The 24,760-nt window shown below is 40.5% G+C and overlaps 1 protein-coding gene across 19 annotated transcripts in view; it reads right to left on the reverse strand.

Moving 5' to 3' along the window:
* Positions 1–24,760, reverse strand: part of ssbp2a (single stranded DNA binding protein 2a) — a gene marked incomplete at both ends in the record, with an annotated part of 48,742 nt that overhangs the window by 11,926 nt on the left and 12,056 nt on the right. For 16 of the 19 annotated variants that reach the window (XM_079222779.1, XM_079222777.1, XM_079222776.1 and 13 more), the window contains 3 exons: positions 11,810–11,894; positions 12,235–12,296; positions 16,249–16,321. In XM_079222779.1, the coding sequence (XP_079078905.1) occupies positions 11,810–11,894; positions 12,235–12,296; positions 16,249–16,321 (220 nt within the window). The remainder of the gene's footprint in view (positions 1–11,809; positions 11,895–12,234; positions 12,297–16,248; positions 16,322–24,760) is intronic. The other 3 variants (XM_079222768.1, XM_079222778.1, XM_079222772.1) reach the window with 1 other exon arrangement.

The following is a 24,760-nucleotide window of genomic DNA, read 5'->3' on the forward strand; positions in this document are numbered from 1 at the left end:
TCACATCCACATTGGCTTCCCATTCCCACCACAGCAGAACTTGAGGTTGCTGCTCGAGGGATCAGAATCAGAATCAGTATAAAGATACACCAACAAAAAACATCCAAAGAAAGAAGAAATGTGCGATAAATGTTTTATATGTCATTATCAAAAGAACTTTGCATGAGGTTTAGGTCGAGTTTTCCAAGCATATTCAGATGTGTGAGGACAGAAACAAAGAGCCATAACAGTTGTGTGCAATGTGTACAATTTCTCCATCTGAAATGACGCACTTCACTGATACATCTTATCAAGCATCTTTTGCACTACTTTTTTGGAACTTTGGAATAAGTGCTGAAATAAAAATGGACTCATTCTGAACAAAACAAAAACTGTTGAACAAACTACAGACATCCAAATGTAGTGCAATAACACTACACTTCACTACTTTACAACCTAATCAGACTTTCTTAATGCAATCAGACTAAAGGGCTCAGTAATACTTAATGAGGTAACTTGCAAACTCTTTCATCCTTATATGTTTACTGACTGTGTTGCGCATGCATGCGTGTGCGTGCGTGCATGTGTGTGTGTGTGTGTGTGTGTGTGTGTGTGTGTGTGTGTGTGTGTGTGTGTGTGTGTGTGTGTGTGTGTGTGTGTGAAGGTGGGGAGTCATTTTCATTCAATACTTCAGAGACCAAGAGACACTCAGAGATGCGTGAGTGGAATCTAAAAAGGCTGTCTGGGTCTATCTTCTCCCTGTGTCTGTTTATCTCCTCTTCTCCCTCTGCCTCCCTCTCCCTCTCCCTCTCCCTCTCCCACCCACTAGGGGCACTGCAGTTTATTTTGAATCAATTCCACATACACTGTCCTGTTGCAGTAAACCAAACTTATATTTAATAATAATAATAAATCCTTTATTAGTCCCACAGTGGGGAAATGTATTCTCTGCATTTGAACCCATCCTTTGTAATGAAGGAGCAGTGTGCTGCTGTGAAGCGCCCGGGGAGCAACTGGGGCTTCAGTGTCTTGCTCAAGGACACTTCAACATGCGAACTATGGGGAGACCAGGAATCAAACCGGCTACCTTGTGGTTTCAGGAGGACCACTCTCCATGAGCCACAGCAATATATAGATATTATAATGGTTTGTATAATAGTCCTCAACATATGCACTCATGTTTGAGTAGGGCACAGCTGTTTTGAGCAAATTACATAGCCTCTTTAAAATGCACGCACGCACGGCACACACACACACACACACACGCACACGCACTCACACACACACACACACACGCACACACACACACACACACACACACACACACACACACACACACACACACCTGTGTCAATCACTTTTATTGTCAATAACTGACAATTTTCTCTATTAATTTATTTATTGTTTGCTCTTAAAATGTGTAATATATAAAATATAAAATCCCCACAATGGTGGAGTGTGAAAGGGTTACCACTGAGTCTCAAGGCCACACGCAGTACAACAGGATCTACATATGACACACCACACAGGAAGGAACCCCGTCCCTCCTCTCTCTTCCCCTCTTTCACACTCCCTCCATCCTCTCAAATGCCATTAGTCCACTTCCTGAACAAGGGAGGGGGGAATGGAAAGAAGAGATGCTAACAGTCTGCATGACACCCACACATACACACTCAGTAACGAGCAAATACGCATTCACATACTCACATTAAAGTGTGAGAGCGGAAACACAATAAGCAGATTGATTTCTGCATTAGTGTACATGCACAGAAAATAACTTTGTAGTCTGTCAGTCATTGTCAAAATAATAACTAGAGTATTTCTGTAAGTAAGAGATTGTACCCAACGAAGAAAAAAAATACAAGGCACTACAGAAGTGAGACAGAGAAGAGATAGAAGGTTTTTTTGCAGCGTACAGTAGAGATAAGAACGAGTGTGCTCTGCTTTTAAACATATATTATTCACAGTCTCCCGTGGCGAGCAGAGACAGATCAACACGCTCCACTGTCCAATCCTGAGCCAAACTCACTCTTCAATTTCAAGGCAGATAGGCTTAAAATCACCCTCTGGCATTCAAAGATCCTTTTCTTAACCAAAACATGCCATATGTTCCACCAGTAAAACACAGCGGCAAGTTGAAAAAAGTTATCTTCGTGCACTTTATCCCAGATCTCCGCTGGCTAGAAACAATATCTGGCTGCGTGCAAGCTGCCAAGAAAAATAATACAATGAGAGAGAATGTCCATGTGTTTGTTAGTTGCATGTTAACATGGGACAAACCCAGGTTGCTTCGACTGATATGCCAATTTCATACAGCCCGGGTCTTTGATTTTGATATAGATTCTTATTCTTTAGAGCTCAGAGTTTATTGTATATATGTATTGTAGTACATTTTGAGCCAATCCTGCATACATTTCCCTGTTGCCGCCAACACTCATGAGAGTGTTAATTGTGTGTATATCTCTGGCTAAAACAGTCTCCAACGAATGCGCTTTTTTGCCGCTGTTAGAGTAAGGTTTGCTAAAAACTATGCTCAGCTATTTTGGGAGCTTTTGAAGAAGAAAAAAGCCTTTAAAAAGAATTTAGTAAGAACCATGGACTTGGAGCTGAGTGCCACATTCAGGCTTGGAAAGTCTGGCGGTAGAATTCACAAAGAATACAATTTGCAGCTGAGTGCAATTTGCCCTTTTTTGAGTCTGATTGCAATTATCCATGTGGCAAAGTATAAATGTTGCCTCTGCGCCAAGAACAAAGCAGGCGGAACAATGGCGGAGAGAAAAAGAAAAATTATATTTTCAGACCACAAGCTCCAGGTCCTGACCGACTAGGTGCAGATGTATTCCTCAAAACTTAGCCAGTATTAAAATACTTCAGTTACCACCAACTCTTTGAAGACGCTAATAATAGAACAATATAAATACTGGCAAAAGAAGAATGTTAACCCTCACATTCTCCTGCACGGCATCTCCACTCCCAGCAGGCACTTAAAACATTACAGGTGATTACCACAATGGCAGCACATCACTAATCTACTTGTTCTGACTTGGTGATTACAGGTAGGGTGATATCTGCTGCATGGTGGGTGACAGTGTGTGTGGAGTGGCACTGGCCATGTTTCACTGATGTCACTATTGACCCTTGTAAACGTCTCTGAGGCTGCGAGGAGCCGTATAATATGTGAGGTGGAGCCGTGGGCTGATGTACTGTCAGATACACAAACAGAGCTGAAAATGATAGTCACTAGGGAGCCACACTTCTCCCACCACTATCTCACTTGGTTCAACGACATGGGGGAGATAAGAGAGATGGACTGAACACATCGGAGAGCGGAGAGCGACACAGAGGAAGATTTAAAAGCCCCGATTTGAGATGAAGTGGAGACTATGTCACGGTCTTCTCTATCTGGCAGATCGATGCAAAGACAGAGCAGTGATTCACCTGAAACCCACAGAGTGTGTAGTCCTCAACACTGAATCGATCCAGTTCTTTTAAAATGTATCAGAGCAATTGCGTAGATTAGAATTAGAAAATTGGCAGGCTTGTTGATACAAAGACTCATCAGTCCAATCCACAGGAAGACCTAATGAGAAGTCACTTAACGGTGTCTTAACGGAGGGGCAGACACAAGAGACAGCTCGAGATAACAATATGGGTGAACAGCAAAAAAAATAAAAATGGGGGTTTAGTTGGGGTCAAACAGATAATGTGCTGTGGTCTGATCGTGTCAGCATTCTTGCTTTGCCCTCCTGCTCTCTCTCTGTCGTCCTGCTGCAGTTCCTACAGCTCTATCTCTGGATCACTCATTATAATCCCCTTCACACACACAACCTGGAAGGTTGCTACTGTGTAAACCATTACATACAGTTTTTTCTATAACTTCCCTCCCGGATGAGACAGGAAAGATTTGATGTTAACTATACAATGTGCAACTTTTTTTTTTATCACTTTGACTTATTTCAAACTGAAATATTTCATCACAGTCTCTTAAATAGTTTTAGAAAATACCAACTTTGACTCCAGTTTGAATTTCACAGAAATATTCTTGAAGCTTGCCAGGTGAAGCTGCAGGTGTGAAAGCTCAGATAGCACAATATCACCTTTCCTCAGACGATTGCAGACACACAGCATACGCTCCTGCCTAAGCCCCTTATTTACATAAGCAATAATAATAACTGCAATCAAACTAGAAACTACTCCTCCGTGGCCCAGAGCTCTGTTAGAGCTTGTTCTCATTCTTACACCTTCTTGTCTCCCCCTGCCCCCAGTTAACCTCTCCCCTCCTCTCTGCTCCATGCCCTCGTCTTCGCCCCTGCCCGCTGCAGAGCAGCAAGGCGTGCATATGTCAACATCGCATTAACACTCCACCTCGTTCATGTCCAAACACGCATGACATGACTCAGCGCAACGCGGTGGGGGAAAACACGCTCCTCTGAGACCAGAGGGCTGCGCGCAACAGGCCAGTGAAAGAGGAAGGAAGATGATAAGAGAATAAAAACGCAGAAGGACAGAGAACAGGGACAGAGATAGGCAGAGGGGAATAAGAAGAGAGAAAGAAACTGCTGATGTAAAAGAGAGAGGATGCAGCAGAGTAGAGCGGGAGAGGGACAATAAGCAGGGGAGAGAAAAATGGAAGAAACAGAGTAAGAGATTGTAATGTTTCTTAAAGAAACATAAGCACAGAATAAGTCAATGCTGAAATTTCCCTTCTTTTTTTTATTCAAACTGCTGGTGACAACCATTTCACTATCTGCTCAACATATGGAAATGCCCGTTCTTTTTCTCCCTTCACTCCCTCGGCTCACTCTGCATTGCCATGGCAATGATGTTACAGTGAGTCACCTCCACGTCTCCCTCCTCCTCAACACTGCCAAGAACAAACATGGGAGCATGTGAGAGAGAGACATAAACAGAGAGGGGGAGAGGGACAGAGGAGGAGAAAGGGCTCCGTTTCCCTGGAAACAGACTGGGGGTCTCCCTAGCCCCTATTGGTTCTCAACTGGTTGCTTGTTACCCACAATGCTTGAAGCAAACACAGTCTCTGTTTCTAGGTCTCTGTCTCTTCATATGCAGAAAACACACAGGTTCCCGGAATGCAAGTTTGCATTTCATGCCGCTGATTCAAGCTGTTCATTGTCAGGTTTTCATTATGCTAATAATCAGATAATGAAACATCCGCACCTAACAGGATTTTACCTTGTTTTGTTGTGTAATTATTGCAGTCAGCAAAGACTGAATGTGCAGCTGCTTTTATGAACAGATGTGATAGTTTGCAGCATGTTTTGTAATATGTTCTGATAAATTAGAGTAAAGTAAAAACAATTCAAGGGAAATTGTGAAATAGTTTAAGGAACTAACAATCAGTTTATAATTGGTTCCAACAAGAGGTAAAACATATCTTCAAAAGGTTTGATGCAGCTGGTGGTAATTGCAACAATATGCAACAAAAGGCTTGAAAAACAAGTCGTAGATGCTTCGGTTGAGAAAGGTTTTGCTGAAATTTGAATTGGTGGAGCTTGTTGGGAGGCAGCGCTTAAGAAAAGACTTCAGTGGAAAGTCCCACAGTCAAAAACGTAGCTGGAAGGTAGATCATTGAGGTGGAATAGTGATTTTATTAAGAGTGGCTCTGAGGAAGATTATTTTATGTAGGAAATAACAGTGATTTGAAACATTTTCAACCATTCGTTCAATTTCACCATTTCTTGTTAAAGTGTTTTGAGACAGATAAAAACAAGTAGATTCGACCTCCTAGATAATTAGATCATTATAACATAATCTTGTGTCCAAAGTGGACATTTCGGCCTGTTGATGGCACAACAGAAAAGTCCCTGAAGTGTCCAAAATGAAGTAGATTTGCCTTCTGGGAAGCACAAATGTGCATAGCGATTTACTTGGCAATCATTATATTCGGAGTGAGCATTTAATCTGAAAATGTTGACTCGTATTGCCATCCTTGGAGTGCTAGAGAGAAATTAAACATTAATGACTTAACATTACAGCATTTTCCATTGCAACTTTCTGAAAGACTATTACTGGGTTATGAAGGTTGCAGAACATCAGTACCTACAGAGAAGCGAATGAGGGGTAAAGACCCATTTCATGAGTAGAAGCAAAGCTTCAACCAAGTAGAGTTAAAAGCTAAAAAAAAAACATGTCCTTGAATGTGTGTCCAGTAGAGTGTTCTTCTGTTTATTGTAAGAGCACACATTCATATTGTATAGCACATGCGTCGCATTACAGACAGGATACGTTTTCAGTTTAGTTCGCTGCACCTTCCTGTCAGCACAGTACTTATGCACTTGTTTTCCCAGAGTGCATCAGGATGTAGATGAGTTACACAGTCGTGTCTGGTACTACATATTGACAAATGTGTGTATCCTTAAGCTGTACAATCAAGACAGAATGTGTGTGCTGCTGTTAAATTGAGCGGAGTGAATACATTTACATGCATGAATGTAAGATCTGGCAGCGTGAGACAGAGCAATTTTATTGGTTGCTGTTGCTCTTCTTCCCCTCTAACTATTGTGTGCCCTGCTATCTCCCACAGCGATGCCCCACAACGATACCAGGCTCTCCTTGCTTTGAACGCTCACCTGCACACAGCTGGCTACAGTCAGCGAGGTGCAGTGACACTAGCTTTTATTGCAATTTTACACCTTTTTGCCAAGGTCTCCATACAGGGGTCACGGCAGTGTTAAAGAAATAAATATAATATATATAAATAGAAACTGCTCACAACTTATAGGATGCCCACAATATGGCCTGAACATGTGAGGGGTCACAAGTACAGCAGAAACAATTTGTTCATCAGTCCATTAGTCAAATCAACAGAAAATGTATCCACAACTATTTTGATGATCGATTATTCGCTTCAGTAGATAGCATATATGTCACACATTCCTCTTCATCCTTTTTAGTTTCTCAGCTACTTTCCTGAATGTTCTGGTAAATTGTATATTTGTGAGGTTTAGACTGTTGGTCAGACAAATGAATATATTTGAAGACATCACTTTATGATAGGATTTTTTCTAGACCATTTAAGAAAACATATGTGTCTATTGCTTTTCACTTTTTTTCTGACATTGTTTTAATCAAATTATTAATAATAAAACAAAAAAATCAAGGGATTAATAGATAAGGAAAACAATTGTTCAAATCAAGACCCGTCCCTGTGCTAAACATTTGCATTGGATTAAAATATGATGATATCATTTGACAAAGTGCATGTTTTTGCATAATATTTTAGCACATTTCTCCAAATGTTTTAGGATTGTTATGGCTATAAACATTCACCAGCTTGTCTGTCTCTCTGCTTATTACTTTTTAAAATGTAATAGCCTTCTTTGTCTGTCCCCCTGTGAGGCTGCATGCCCTACTGATTCTGCACATGTGGCCTGGTTTCCTAATATGTGTCTACTTGTCTTCCAGTTGACTGAATATCATCGATACGCTTGTTTTGGGGGTTTTCCTCTGAGAATCCATCACTCATTTACATTTATGAGACAAACCACAAGCTAAAAGTCCAAACAGTGTGATTACAAAACAAAAGACTGACCACCTACACTTCCATTCACAATAATCCCTTTTTTTTTCTTCTTCTTCTTCTTTTTTTTTTTACAAAAATCCACGATTCATCCGGGACGACTCATTTTTCAACCGACTTGCTTCAGTTAATAAGCACATTCTTATCTGGAGGCTGCACAGCACAGCCGGTACGTGTTGGACACTGATAATCTCTTGAAATAAGGAGTGAGATATTTTTGTGGAATTTTTTTCTGTTTTTCAGTTCATCCAAACTCCCCAACTTTTTCTAAGTCATCAGTCCTTCTACCACCAGTCTACTTCTCTCTAGACTGTGTCTTCCAGAGTTTGCAAGAATAATCCACTGAGGAAAATTCAATAGTGTAATTGTATAATTATTCTGCAAACTTAAAGTGACACACACAATCCCCCACCAACGCACTTAACACAATTTTTATGGTGGCGTTTGTATGTCAATTAAATGGACAACTTTTCAGTACAGCAAACATTTTAAATGGTCTAAATGTTGTAATGTAGGAGAAGACATGCTGCTTATCTGCTTAATAGTGTTTCCCCAAGTCTGACAAGCAATGTAAAGCCGGCTCAATTATTTCTCATTCCGCTTAAATTTGCCCACATTATGTTAAAGTTCACAGAAATTAGATGGGACACAAGTTTGTGTGCCATCTAGTGAAAGGATTCAGTTAAAAACATAAGATTATTATCATATTTCTCTCCATTTACTAACTATTACGAGACTGTATTATAAATGGGGAAGAGTCTTAAACTTGCTTACCAGCAGGGGGCGACTGCTCTGGTTGCAAAAAGAAGTCTGATTGTATCTAAGTCTATGAGAAAATGATCCTACTACTTGATGTATTACCTCAGTAAACACAGTGAACAGTTTATGGTCTCAGTCGCTAGTCTTCCATTTAGCATGATGTTCATTTAATACATAATTGTCCCATATAGAGTAGCATAGACTATAAAGCAAGTTATGCTTTAGGGTGTGGCTACCTTGTGATTGACAGGTCGCCATCACGGCGTTGTCTGGTCTGGGACTTGTCAGTGTTATATTCTGAAAACTTTAACTCTTTCATAGTGTGTTTTTAGTTCCAGAAAGTTTATTGTAACTTTTTTCGTTGCCTAAAAAAAGTCTTAGTCAACGCTCGGTTGTACTTAGCTCCAACCTCCAACTTGTGTCACTTTTGGTTGCAAACAGCCAAGAGGGCGACGACCAAAATGCCAAACTCCAAGATTTCCAAATGGCAGTCCACAAACCCAATGATCGACGTCACGCTGACACCGCACACTTCTTGTATACAGTCTATGATTTATGTTAGTGTATATGCCATATACAATGTTACAGCCACATGACAGCTGTCATCCTTCAAACCCTCAACGAGAAAGCAAGATAGAAGCCTGAATGGCCTGAATGATATCTTATTCTTGATAAACAGAAAAAGCAACAGCAACTGACTTTTGTCTCTAATAAGGCAATTTCCGGGCCAAGCATACACATTTAAAAATAACATGGCCCTTTGCAAATGGAAACTGCTCATTTAGTGTCAAGAACACAATTTACAAAGCACTTAACAGAACTCTAAACAGCCTTTCTGATGCCTGAAAAACCCTGTCTGAGGATGGAAATCAATAACATTTCATCTCTCTTCCCTTTGTTCATGAGTCTTTTCTTTCTTTCTCTTTTAACAGTAGATCATTGGATTAATGTCCTAAAAGACAATCATCACACACTCAAATCTGGTGGTATGATAGGTGATATATATATATTATACAGTACACAACCAAATGCAAAACTTCATCCATATGTAAAAAGACAGAACAGAAAAAATATTTTTTCTTAAAATCAGATTTACCCAAAGCCAACTGTATCTACAGTGGGTAGTTCAAACTGGGATAATTGTGCAAATCAAGTCAAAAGCCTTGTAACAATCCCATCAATTATCAAAGGAAAGGGACCCAAAGATGATGTGAATGAGCTCCTACATCACCCCAGTATTAATTGGGACTTCACTCAGTAATTAGCTATCTGAAATTAATTATCATCAAAATGTCTGATTAAAATCTCTGTCAGTCTCAAAGTAGTGAGACTGGAAGAGAGACACCAGCATCAAATTAAGGTGTGCTACTTCTTCCAGCGACGGCCACCGCGGTTGTCCCCTCATTTTGTTTTAATTGAGCGACAGATATGTGGGTAGTACCTCTGATTGGATCTGAGAAGCAGCGCAGCACTGGAGCAGTTGATTGAAAGTGACCTTGGTCTAATTACAATTGGTCTAATTATAATTCTCTGATTACATCCCTGCAGGAAATGTAAGAATACGATGTTGCTGGTGGCCTCTGTCTGCTATTAACATGAAGATTCTAAATGATTCCTGAATTTAACTGATTCTGACTTCTTTTTTCATAATTTTGAACATAATTAGATTACAATTACTCTAAATGTGTTGTGCTTTTTGGTGGTGAGAAGAAATGTATTTAAATGTAATTAATCTATAAAAAGTCTTTTGTTCCTCTTTTTGACTGATTATCTCTCTCTATCCATTTCATGTTTCCCTGTTTTTCTCCCCTCTCTCCTCTCCTCTCCTTTCCTCTCCTCTCTCCTCTCTCCTCTCTCCTCTCTCCTCTCCTCCCTGGCTGTCTCTGAGGGCTGAGGTCGTGCTGCCCTCCAGCTCCCTTCCTCGGAGCCAGGATGACATCATCACATAGCTGCCCCGTCCTTGGAGTGCCTATTCATCATCCTGATCATCATCGCCGGCATCAGCAGCATCACCTGTGTATGAGATCACATTTACACAAGCACATACACCTACTGCAAGAAGATAAAAGAGAAGAGAGCCCCCACCGGTTCTGCAGGATTGCAAGCCGAAGGAAAGACGGAGACAACCACAGAGAGGGATGGGAGGGGAGGGGAGGGGAGGGGAGAGGAGGGACGGTCCTGCTGGGGTAGGCAGAAACCCCTGACCTGTGCACTTCCAACAATACATCTCAATAAACTACAGTACAGACAAATCTGATGAGTCAGACATCAGGCTACAGAGGGAAAACAACATTAAAAGAAGGAGCAAGAAGATCCCTCCACTCCTCCCAACCCCATCATCTCGCAACTTCCCGCGAGGAGAGAAGCACTTCCTCTCTCTTAGTCACCAGCAAATCTAAAACTTCAAGAGCTCTGGCACTGCTCGCCGTATTCCGGTTACTGGATTCTGCATGACTGAAAAAAAACAATGCCTTGATGTGCGGGAATTACAGCAGTGAAGTGGAGCCACACTGAGAAAACACAGCAATAAACCATGTTTCCACCACACGGGCCACTGTCTGCATGCCCAGTCTGTTCGTCAGCTTAATGTGCTCACAATACTTCAGCCGGATATGTGTGTGTTTGTGCGCGTGCAACAAAGAGCTGCAGTGCTCTGGAAGATCACAGCAGGTACTGCAAACCTTAAGCAGTATGTTCTCTGCCATCATTTATCACTTTCAACATCACAACTAGCATGTCATTAAACACCACTTCAGATGTAAGATTCCCAACGAAATAAAAACATTTCACGAGGTTGTGAAGAGAAGTTGCAGCCATATGACATCCAAACAGTGTTACGTGTGTTGTTCTGGGATGTGAGAAACTAATGACGGTTGGTAAATGCCCACTCTCAGCATATAACTGCCAACATATCGTCGTAATAAATAAAAAAGAGCAGCAGCATCCCACTTGTTGACATTGCCATCATCCATATAATTGTTTGCATGATCTCCAGTATTAAGCAATACTATTTCAAAGTGTGTTGGGTAAAAACACAACAAAGAGACACTGGAGTGAGGTGTAAAGCATATTAACACATCTCTCTTCATCAATTTTAACAATATTATCAAATATATAAAAAAGACATCATGAAATAAACATTGTATGTGTCTATATACGGACAAAATAGAACCACGGAAATACTCTTCCCGCTATTTTATCCTGCTTTTATTCTCTATTAATGCAGGCAATCTTTTTTTAACTTCAGTAGCAGGTTTTATATCAGAATGTACATTTGCGAAATCTGCTTTTATTTAACAATGTAATTCTGCCCCCAAAAACTATTTTGTCATACTTCTTCTTATTATCAAAGTCTTTGTCAGTCAATCAAGAATAAACAGACAGATGTAACTTCACTCATTTTGACCAAAGCAACACAAAAAAATAACAAACAAAAACATTATTTATAATGCATCTTATTAAAGTACTATATTTCCTATATTTATTAGGGTTTCAGAATAAAACGCATCAGCTAAATCAGCACAGACTCACATAGTCATGGAAGGCCTTGGCCTCACTGGAGTGTTCACATGAGTCTCTTCTCTCTGGAGCTGCACAGTACAGGTCCCAGAAGACACTGCAACACACAGAGAGAAGCATGATGCCAAAACAGAAACATTATAGCTTGACTGATAAAGAGTAATAGTCTATTTTAGAGGCAGGTAATCCAGCATCGAGGCAATAAGTGTGACTCTATTATCATCATCGGAATAGACAACTTCAGGCGAATGCATTACAATTTGCAAACAACAACTTGAAGAAGAGCTTTTGGGGACAATTAATGAGATGAAGATGAATTAAAATGGGAGGAGAAGAAGGGGCGAATGATCATTTTTTGTAATTAATAACATTGTGGAATGAAGAAAATCAGCATGAAGAGGTATGTAACTTGAATCATTAGACATAAAAACACTCACCACCACCATGAGTGGAGGAACCCCGGAGGTTCTCCTAATGTGATGTTCTTCTCCCATCGGATCTAGACAGACAGAGGGAGAGAGAGAGACTGAGATGCTTCAGAAACATATTAAGTACAAAACCATGCCCAACATCTGAATTACCTGCTTTACAAGGTTATAGGTGCAGCAAGGGAATTCTTATAACACGTGCCATTAAGTAATTATATTATGATTCTCATGCCATGGAATCATAAGTGGATAAGTGAGTCTATATGTGCCTGAAAGCCTGTATATTCACAAGTCCGTGAACACGTGTGTGTGTGTGTGTGTGTGTGTGTGTGTGTGTGTGTGTGTGTGTGTGTGTGTGTGTGTGTGTGTGTGTGTGTGTGTGTCAGGGGATGTGCAGACTCTGAGGTCAGAAACATGTACCAGCCTGAGGATCTCAATCAAACCTTTGTATAACCCACATACCCTCCTTCTTTCTGGCTTTCCTTATAACTGCTTCTTTTTATGTATTCCTTCTTTCCTTTTTCTCCATCAATTCCCTCATGTCCAAGTGTGTGTCCAAGTCATAGTGTTTACAGTTGTACCGAATGGCCAGACTCGTTAATGGGGCAAAAGGCTTCTGGGCATGAGGGTGCATAGGTGAAGACAATGTTTCCACATTCATGGTGTTGCACTAGTTTTTGTACATGTGACTAGCAAATAGTGTGGTGAATACAAAAATAAAACTTGAGTGAAAAGTTAAAATACTGACTCCTCTCCCTCCTGATATAACCCAGCGTTACTTGCATTCATACATTATTTTGTGGGGTAACAGGTTAAAAAAAAGCCCCTCCACTGTGTAACATCGAGTGGGTCCTGGATTCTATCAGTCAGTTATTTTATGGTCAGAAACAGTAAACCTCTTAGTGTCCACTCACTCATAATATTGACTCATTTAATCTGAGCAATATTTGAAATATTTGGTTGACATGAGTTATATTAAGTGGTTGTAAGGGATAAGGGAGGCCCTACTAACTTTGATGTCATCCTCATCGACATTGAAGTGGCAATTTGTGTATCTTGTTGTCTAAATGCACTCTTTATCGTTGGTTATTTGATGATATGAAGCTTTGTATGTTTATGATGTGTTTTTCCACTGTGCATGTAATGGATTTAGAGTTTAACATGATTTTCTGACAAGTTTATGATTCTGGCTGTTTTTATTGCATTGGGCGGAATTTTAATTGTGATTGTTTGGCAGTCTGATCTGGCAACAGATCAGAGTGTAACAATAGCAGCTCTGTTTACAAGTAAAAGGAAAATGCAAACAATAAAGCATTCATCTAACCGCTGTCTGGTTTCAGCGCTGTATGTAAGCTAATTATCTACACAAGTATATGAGACCAACTCGAGAAGCTAACATTAGCTTAATAGCTAACTAGCTATCGCTGATAGAATCTGCGAGCGATAATTGACATATCAGTCGGCAACATTTAATGACTGCTGGCTCAAAATGAGAAGCTACTTTTGCCTTTCAGACACACAAAGCAAAAGACTGTCTTCTGTAACGACAGCTAACTAATCATTTAAATACCAAAATAAGGTAGTGTGGAAAGTTATTGAAATCTGTCTGAAATTAAGGACCTATTGCTACAAACTTAATTTAATAAATAATAATAAAAAATACATTTTGAGTGGTAAATCTGCCGCCGTTATGATAGGCAAAACAGAAAGATTGATTGGAGTAGAAAAAGTAACTAAAGGGTTTGGTAAATGTTCCCAACACAGTGGTAGGTAGTAGGTTCCAATAAAAGGTGTGGGGGAGGAAACACTTGAATCATTTTGACACCTCAACACCTCGGTCAAGGTTAGTGACTAACATGAGCGCTGACATCACCCACAGAAGTGATGATTTATGTTTGCAGACAATGTCAACTGATGTGCAGATACAAAGAAAAACGCACGCACGCACACGCACGCACGCACACGCACACACACACACACACACACACACACACACACACACACACAGCAGCAGTCAGGCATCTCCTATCAGACTATGACATTATTGTTTAGTCTGCCTCTCTTCTCTATAAACAGACTTACATTACTCTGACTTTTAAAGAGATCTCAAGATCATCTTCTTAATTTTCTTCACTGAAATGTTTTACATGGGTTAAAGAATAAGACTATTCTACCAACTGCTCTATGAACAAAGGCTAAAAAACAGAAACAACTGAATCCCTTTCAATCAGACCGTCCTGACCTCAGCTGCAGATCAGACACAGTGACTTTTAGAAGGAATGTCTTGCTTTGAAGTTTTTGGGGGGAGCGGGGGTCAGGAACTGCCTCTGTGTTTATGCCACATGCTTTCAGTCCAAGATAGAAGTTCTAGTTAAGACACTGGTTAACTTGAGACATTATAGGCAGCAAGTTGTTTCCATACACACCATGACAAATATGGATTTACTTCCCTCATAATAGCTCAAATGCTACAAAAGATGCAGAATGGGCATGACATCCTTCGTTTCTCAGATTTAAATGGCTGTATCTCGGCCCAAACACGGTTGCAGACAGTTCAGGTCAGGACACTCTTTAGTGTGTTACTTGTATTCCCCCTTTCATCTGGAAAGCGTAGAAGAAAATAGCAATGACTGCGCCCGCATATCCTGTCTTCTTGTGGTTTGCACTCCCGGGAGGTTCGCTCATTTACCTTCACTATGCTACAGTGACATGCCTTTTAGCGTGATTACTGGCAGATGTAGATTGTGTGTTGCAGGGGCTGCTCTTATTCCACTGAGAACTGAGATTTAGGAAAGCCATAGCTTTACAGTTTACCTTTTTACCCAGATAAATAAACCTCAAATACATTTTACTTGAACCCGTTTATTCTTGCTATCGTTTTTTTCCTCCTGTGTATTCTGTTATGGTTTGAGTATATTTTTGTTGTTATTGTTTGAGCTATCAATTTAGTTTGAAAGGGTTGCATGTTTTCTTGTTGCCCGTTATTCTGAGCTGTCTGATTTGGTATTTACGTTTAGGTATTCGTCTTCATCTTACTGGGCTCTTGTTTCCTGAGCCTGAGGATACATTGTAAGCAGATGTGGGTGATAAAAAGATTCCAGGCCCTTAAAACCATGTTTTACTCCACCCCACTCCTCCAGCAAGAGCTACATTATGTGGTGATGTTTAACGCTACGTGTGTTTGCGTGCCCATGGATGCACACCCATGTGTACTGTATACAAGAGGGTGTGTTTATACTTGTTGCACTCTTAGCTAATGCGTTCCTACACTTGAATGTGACACCGCCTATCGCTTTCATCTGCCACTTCTGCCGAAGAAAGAGCGAGTGATGTGTCAGAGAGGAAAGGGTGTCGGAGAGACATAGCATTGTGTGTGCACACATGCACGAACACACCCCAAGTCAGATTGATGAGAATCGGTGCCAGCTGATGATGTAACCTTTTCCATCCCCCTCTCTTTGTTCTCCTCTTCCTCTGGCCGCTGTACAACCAGCCTCCAGCCTCTGTCTCCTACATTGTAATTTACCGTCATTTACACGGAAGCACCAGAATCAGCTGACCTCATTGTCACCTCATCACCTTTTTACCTCTGCAGAATTAAAGTGTGGACAAGCTCTCTGCTCAAGAAGAGTAGTGGAGGGATAGATCGAGTAGAGAGCTGAGAGATCACAAAGAGAAAGTGGAGGAATCAGAGAGGACGAGAATGAGATAGAAAGAGATTGACTGAGACGGAGCTGCTGAGCAGATTGGTGAATGATGTCAATCGAAGACGTCAGCTCCAGGCTGAGCTTCGTAACTCTCCCTGTACTGCGGGTCCAGTCCCACTAAACACTAATGTTAAAAAGCCTGTCTGCTGCTACTAGCCTGTTGGCTCAGCACTGTAAGGCCAGACTAATTCAATTTGTCGCTACACTTACTGGACACATTGTATTAGGGTCAGGCCACATATCAGAGGGAACACATGAAGTACATGGGCTGTACTCTCCGACAGACACGAATACATACAGCATCTTTGTGACTCACCTCTGAGAGGAAGGTTTGTGCTGACTTCTGTGCTCCGACATGCAGCAGGTACTCGTACACGTACAGAGCTAACCTGCACATAAAGATAAAGAACACAGTGGGAGGAAATGGGTCAGTTTCTCAATCAAAATCCAAACAGTCAACAATAGATGTAAGGTGAATAAAAAGAAGGTAAAGAATAAGAGAAAATTGATTATAAGGAGTGAAGGCAAACAAGTAAGTGTATAGTAAGTTAGTTAAGACTGAGAAAAACTAAGCATTTGAAAATCAGGCCAAGGATTAACCTTACATATCCTTAATTTTGAGCTTTTATAAGTTTCAAGTTCTAACTTTGGGGCTCAGAAAATCACTTTGTGACCTAAGACAATTAAGCTTCCCACTCCATATTTAAGATGAATTCCTATTTAAGTGGGAGTTTCTACCAGGATTTTCTTAAAATAAAGCTGAAGGAGCCTACGCATGGATACAAATCGCAAAGCAGCTCCAAGAAACCATGCAGTGATGTGTGAGGGCGTCACAGTCCGTTACAAATCTCATGAGAAACAGAAGACACACACCAGCTGAGGAGCACTAATCATCTCCCAAATGCCAAGCAATAGCCAGGACAACCTTTTAAGACATTTGAAATTCACCCAACTTTATGCTAAACCTAAAACCAACCTGTTTGAAGAACAAACAGCGAGATGATAAGAGCACACTTGGTGGGATCGCACTGTAAAACACCTCAGCCTTGTGCCTCAGGCTCTCCACAGACTTCCTCCCATGGCTTTGATCACAGTTAGAATTAATTACAGGCTTGATTTGTTAATCAATTCTCCTCCTAGTGTGTCTGTGGTACTAACAGCAATTTAGGGAAGAGGGGAGAGAGACGATCTACTGGGTCAATAAAACAAGATAACCATTGATCCATAGCAGATCAATAGGAGATCACACTAACTCCGAACAGCACCCTGTAGATTTAGTCTGGTGTAACAACATACAGTCACTTTGCATGAATAATAACATTTGGTCATACAGGGCTTCAACTTATTATTTTCAGTACTGATTAATTTGCTAATTAATCAATCAATGAATCATTGTTTTTAAATGTCATAAAAATGTTGACACATTGATACAGATACATTGCTAGTTTTGTCAGACCAAGAGTCTAAAACCCAATGATTTAAAGTGTATTATTAAAAAGGACAAGTATCAAATTATCACATTGAAGAAGCGGCAATTACATGCAAAAACATTGCATGTTTGGCAATTATGCACGAAGAATAACTTAAATGATTGCAATATAAAAAAATAAATTGCAGATGCATTTAATTGACTGATTGATTTACTTGACAAATTGTTTCACCGTGCGCACATAAAGATACAATATACAGAATACTAAAGTTGAAGCATGCCACAGCATCAAGCTTTGACCTGGAGCTTGGTGTGTCTGTGTGTGATGATGTGTACATGTGTATGATTGTGTATTGTCACGCGTGAAAGATGGTCACACCGGGACAGCAGCTGTCTATAGCCTCTGCTGAAAGGTGCTGCCAGGCTGCTGTAGCCGATCCACACTCTTATATTGAGGTAAAAATAAACTCCCCAGACAGCCCTGTCTGCCTGTCTGAAGATGATGGACTACTGCACACCTTTCTGCTCTGCGCACAGGTACTCTGTCTCCTCTCCTCTCCTCTCCTCTCCTTCCTTCTCCTCCATTTTCATCTCTCTGCTACACAGCTTTCATCCTCATTCTCCCGTCTTCTTTCTCCTCCCTCGCTGTGTCTGTTCTGTCTTGATGGTGCTGCTTTCTTCTTGCACTCTTTTTGGAAAGAGGCCATGTTTGTTTAATGATGAAAGGATGAACGAAAGCGGCAGAGGCTCTTCCTCTCAATCCTTTCCAGCCTCTTTCATACCTTCCTCTCTCCCCGTGCCCCCCGTGGCCTGGCAGTAATGTTTAACCAAAGAGATAGAGACAGAACGTTTCACAGGGACAAGGTTAACGGAACAGTGAGAAGCTTGACAAAACTCTTGACACCTCGACAACAGAACATGAATAAATGATGGGGTCTTTTTTTCAAGGCACTGTACAACTCTTTAGAAGTACAAACTTGCTCAGTCGCTCTGTTCTGCATCGTTTTCCTGTCAACCCGTCTAAATCTGTCACTCTCCCTGGTGAAACCCTAACACCAGCCACAACAGCATCACTACAGAACTATGTATTAATACTAAAAGATCTCATGTAACTGCAATGAATATATTCACAGCAATGACGACAAGCCTGACGGACTGCACAAATAAATTACTTGTGTCAGTGGGAATAAAGAAATGAAAGCTCGTCCTCTGCATGCATTGGCCTGTATCCAGTCAGCTGTCTATTACACACAGCCTCGCACAGTAGCTAAAAGGTTTGACCTATGATGGATTTCACAGGAGCTGCAAGATGTGACCTTTGGCCCTGGTTTAGGGGGAAAAGTAAGGAAACCCAATAAAGGTGGACGCAAAAGGACAGCCAGGGAGAGAAAGGTGATTCAATGAAAGAAAGTTAAACATGTCAGGGTATCAAAAGCAAGGAAGATGAAAGGAAGGGAAAAATGAAGGAGCTAATTAATTGACTGCTCCTGACCTTAAGCACAATGGTTTAAATGCCCTGACGCTTACAATAATGCATAAATCAGAATAAAACCACTCCTCCCCCTCTTTATCTCGTATTTATTTAATACACACCACAATAAGGCAGAGCTGAAACAGAACTGATAAGCAGACAGCAACGCAGCAGAAAAAGGCACTTTGTTAGCATTCAATATCTATTGAACTTTAACTCCAAACTACTAATGTCCTCAAGGAGGAATAGTAGGCTTTGAAATGAAACTAAATCTCTCACACTGCTCCCTTATTGTTCAGTTACCATTTTTTCAGCTGAGCAAAAATAAAGAAAGCACCCAAATATGAGAAAAATCAATACTATTGAGTCAAAATAGTAAGCGTAGATAAGGGTTGAGGATTAGAGCCCACTCAAGGTTAAGCATCCTTAAAAGTTTGACAGCATTACAAAGACTTCTTGTCATTAAATAAAATGACACTTTAAATAATCTTTGCATTAGGATTTGAGGTAAAAGTGCTCAAACTCAGACAGCCCATACATTTCTGATGATTTTTTACTCCATATTAGTCTCTTTAAATTCAAGCTCTTTTGGTCTTTGCCCTTGCGGTCGGACATACAGCAGAAAACTGGAGACATTTTTTATTTTCGTCCCATCTGCCATGGCAATTTGTGTTGTAAATAAGCAGCACTTACATTAATCACAACTGCAACCAGGATGATTGAAAAGATCAGGTGCCACCCACTTTGCTTCCTCTCCCCATGTGCTATGTGTGTGTGGCGTGCAGAAGCATGTGTGTGTGTGTGAGGCAAAGGGTATTAAATGGAGAAGGTGGGGCAGCTTTCTCCTTCAAATTCAAGTGGTTCTGTCTTCTGTGAGTCACTTTTAAATTAAATTCATATTTGCAAGAAACCCCATCCTCTGCTCCTGTAAGTCTGCCTGCACACGCCGGGGAGCTTCAAGTCAGAGGCCGAGCTTATCTTAATGAAGGCAGCAGGCAGAAACAAAGACCAGTGTCTATGTTGCTTCGTTACTGATCCATACACAGAGGAGAGCAGGGAGATGAGAGGAGATTGGAACTCAACCACAACCTCAGCTTTAAGCCGAAGACATGAACTGATTTCCCAGGATCAGCATTTATGAAGGACCAGTAGATCACTGCTAATCAATTTACTGTCATGGCGATCAAAGTCCGGCAGGACTTCAAATGACGACAGACAATAGCTTCACTGATTGGATTTGCCTGTTATAGATTAGCTCAAGATTATTTCACCCTTGTTAAAGATGAAATGGAAAAGTGATTATACTTATGATCTGAATCAGCATGTTAATTGAAATATTGACAAGACCTGCTACTTCTATGCTGACATAGCCTAATAACACATATTTGAAAAGTTATAAAAACCTGTAAAAGCCTGATAAGATGCTATTACCACCCATGACACACAAGCCACTTTTTCAACAAATGTATACCAATTACTATTAACCAGTAATACCTTGATCCCACAGTACTTTAATATAGCATTTCCATGCTGCTGTATTCTTGGTAAAACTGTCTGCTGCAAGTGACAGTTTTCTTTTGTCGCAGCACATATTTTTCAATAGCGTCTCGTAAAATTCTCTAAATCTGCCTTTTTACCCAAAGTAAATTATGTTGCTGGGTGTGGGCAATGGCAAGAAGTTGTCTCTGCCCACATGAAGTAAACAATAAAAGCTGTCTTCTTAGTTAGAGGGTGATCCAGTCAGAAAAAGAGGTCTTGTCCCATATAATTATCACACACTGTAAACTGTACAAGAGTGTGCTTAGTGCTGGTAAATGGTGCATGCCAAATTACATGACTTCTGGATACTTAAACCTACAATAATTGATTTTCTGGGCATTTGGAGGCAATGTAACAAGCTGGAAACACAAAATTGAAACCTTTCAAAGTTATCGCAAACTTATTTATACAACTGGCAGACTTAAATTATTATTACCATTCACTTGTTTCTTGGCACCTGATGAATGAATTAACTTATGTTTGCTCTGTACTGCTCTCCATCAACCCCTGAGGGAAATGTATGGCTCTAAAAAACATGCTGAAAGCGGCACTTTCTTCACCAGTCTATTGTTTGGTGCTGGGCAGGTATGAATACTGGGTATTATGAGCTTTTTTTTACTAAAAACATATGCCTAGAAATGACAAAAGCGGTGAGACTGAACTAAAAGGGTCAAATTGGAAGCTGGAAACACAAAGGTTAAAGTTAAAATATGGTTAAAAGAAATTGTTGAGCCAGATGAAAACTCTCTGTGGGTCACATCACTCCCAATGTCCTCTATTACATTACATCCATTGCTAATATAAAACTATTCATTATAGCAACTTCAATTCCATTAATTAAGTGACTTTACTTGCTGAGTACCTGTTTTTGAAACGTTCCATTAAAATCACACATTGTGGGGATCAACATAATTTCTACAAAATACAAAACGGGAGCACTGGAACAAGAAGTAGAGGCCCTATAGGGCTAAAACACACCATGACTTGAATGGATCAATGTGTAATCACTGTGTTACTCTGGTGAACTGGCATTTTAACAAGGGATGAATGTATGTAACCAACTACACAAGTTGTATAAAAAAAATAGAGAGAGAGTTCCACATTAGTTCCACATTTTAATCTCCTATTTTGTTCAAATTTGACAAGTAATTTCTGAGGTATAACTTGATAGACCAATGTATGAAAAACAAGAACAAACGCCCAGAGAGTGAAACATACCTCCTCTTCATGGAGGAAAATTACAGAAAGAAAGAGAAAAGGAGAGAAAGATAGTCAAGGGGTGATGGGAGCGTAGCAGAGAGAGATGAAAGGTTTTGGTGAAGGGAAGAGAGTGAAGAAAGAGGATTAGAGAGACAGAAAAGGCAGATGGGGAGGATGGAGGTGATGGGTGCTAGCGGATGAGCCCCGAGATGAATACTCGTGAGATCTGTAAACTTTCATATTCTAATGTTGAGGATTCTCACCGAGCGGATCCTCAGTTAGCCAAGCACCCTGCTGTGACCTCCTTCTGCAAATTAACACAAAACCCTACAACGAAAACAGCCAAGCTAAAGTAGACCTGATTCCTACCATTCTCTAAAAGAAAGCACAAGTGACTACACGCTGTGCTGAAAACATAACATACAGAAGAGATGAAAGACACACATGGCATAATACCGCAGAGCATGCACTAGATTTCATTAGATTTTTAAAAATTAATCTCAACGGTTTCTGTGTGGGGGATAATAACAATGGAAAAGTAATCCTAGGTTGAACTAAGTAACAGTAAGGAAGTTGAAATACTGTAATCATTTCCTGGATATGTGCCTACTACAGAAGATCAAACTGCTGTCTCACAACTCTGCTGTGTGTGTTCACAGCAAAGAATAATGTTAGTAAAAGTGACACTGGGATATCCACAGAGCTTTAGTGTCTCTGAAGCACTTTGCTTTCAAGCGAATGGAACACTTTACAGAATAATAAAGCAATAAGAGGAAATCAAGTGACTCCTTTAAATTCCCTGTGAATGAAATATCAGAAACACTTATAATAAATTAGACCTGCAGTATACTCCAGTTTCAAAACGCTGATAAAGTGTCTTTACCTCGTCATTTTGTATGTATTTTGTGTTCATCAAATATCTATTATGTGTCTTTCTTTTAGGTGTGGGAGAAAATCTGCCTGTGCTTCTTTGACAATGTTTGTTTTGCATTTGTTGTCATTATTTTTAGACTTGCCATGTTACATAACTTTGTAGCATATATGATGCAATAAAGGCAGGGACAGCAGTAATCGCAAGTAGAAAAAGTTGAATACCACTTAGTAACATGCATCAGCCTTATTAGTCCATTCAGCTTTAAACAAGTCATTAAAGGTGTCAAATAGAGGTACAAAAACACAGATGGTTATATAGTCCAAATAAAACTTGGCTTTTGAGTCTCTACTAAAACATTTAATTAAAAAAATCAGATACAAACAGTTATATATTGACATATAACTGTTTATAACTGTACTGTTTATAACATACATACATCATGTAAATGAAGATGCCACTCTTGATGCCACTAGATTTTTTAAAATTAAAGAATTGTAACCAATAACACATTATGCCACAACATTTTACAGTGTAACAATCTACTTTTCATTGCTCTCGCCCAAATAAACTACGTAATGGTGTTTCTAAATTACCTCAAACGTAGTTTGACATTGCTGTACTGTAATTTCTTGTTAATTATTGGCCGACACATAGACCTACACGATACAGATACATCAGCAATGAGCTAATACCCAATGGCCAATTTACTGCCTGTGAAACTGTTTTCTATTCCCTTTATAGTAATGGTATGATGAGACTGGATGCTCTTGCATGAGCAGTAGTAAACACTGTTTACAGTGGTTTACTCATTTAAGTATCCTTGCCCACTAACAGCACCGTCACCCCATAATTCCACACCTCAACACAGAGCTGCAGGCCACAAGAGCAGCACACATCCCAGACACCTGTCTTTGACTCAGATGTAGGATCATCAACATTACGCCCAGTTCACAGCAAAGCCAAGCGGACTTTCGCTCTGAAATCAAGCCTCCGAAAGCCCACCATCAAACAGATGCCACCTGTGGATGAGAAGAGCATTGGCAGCTCGGGCTCCAGACAGCTCTGGCAAGAAAAGAGAGGGACTCCCCTATAAAAGAGAGCATAGTGATCAAGCTGCTGCCCTGGCTGAGGACCGCCCTGTGTGTGACAGCCAAACACTTTCCCTGATTAATCAAGCCTAGCACTGGAGCTTTATGTGCCATTAGGAGCCTTGCTAAATGACTTTACTTCATTCATTAAAGTGGAGCATCCTCTGCGGGTAGATGGGGCCATGCTTGGCAGACAGACAGGCAGACAGACAAGTGAAAGCTGGGAGAGAGATGGTGGGAGGGCAGCGATGAGGGTTGCAGGAGCACTGAGGTAAGATAAACAACGACAAATATAGACCCATTACAATGTTGAATTATTCATCCTATACGCAGGGCTTCAGAGAAACAACAGAGAAGAGAAAAAACAACAGCCCAAACAACCGTTATACAGTGAGGACCATCTTCAAAACAGGACTATTTATGCATACACATTGTAAGAATCATGGCCAAATCATTTTTACGTGAAAAATAAGGTTCCAGTGAACTTTGAGGAATTTTCATTAAGAAAGAAAGAAAGTTTGAATAAATCTGTGCAGGGGAGTTGGGCAGGTGCGAGTGGATTAATTGTTTGAAAGTGCCGTAAGGTGTATAAGGTAGATGCTTTGTTTGAGCTTTGCTTTGAACTCTTCTGCACACGGTACACACACAAGCAACTCATACATACACTTTGGAAGAAAAAAACTGCACGATTGTTATAATGCAACAGCAATGACACATACTGACAGTATTGAGGAAGTGTCAAAGATAGGTAATTTACCAGTCAACACAGAGATAAAGGAGATGAACAGAAAGATAAAAAAAAAGATAAAGATTAGCAGCAACAAGAGGACTAAGAGGAGGGTTGGGAGGAAGCGAGAAGAAGAGGCAGACAGAAAGAGATAGATAGAGAGACGGAGAGGAGGGGTAGAGTAAATGATTAATGAAAGGAGCTGGGAAGCGCAGCGAGGTGAGGTCAGGACGGAGCCGAAGAGGAGTAATGCTGCAGCCTGTGAGCCAAACCGAAAAGGACAACAATACGAACATGCCTGCTGATGTCTCACACCTTTATCGCGGAGGTTCTCTGAGAGAGATTGAGCTGGCATTAAGGTGAAGCATGCCTTTAACGCTAGATTTTCACAAGTGGAACTGAATGCACCTTCAGAGAGTGGGAGGCTGAATTGCAATCAGTGAATGAGATCATTTCTCTCATTGTTGTCACTATGCATCCGAGAGGTTTTGCTTTCTTAT

This window comes from Taurulus bubalis, assembly GCF_910589615.1.
Source record: "Taurulus bubalis genome assembly, chromosome: 8".
NCBI classification, from domain to species: Eukaryota; Metazoa; Chordata; class Actinopteri; order Perciformes; family Cottidae; genus Taurulus; species Taurulus bubalis.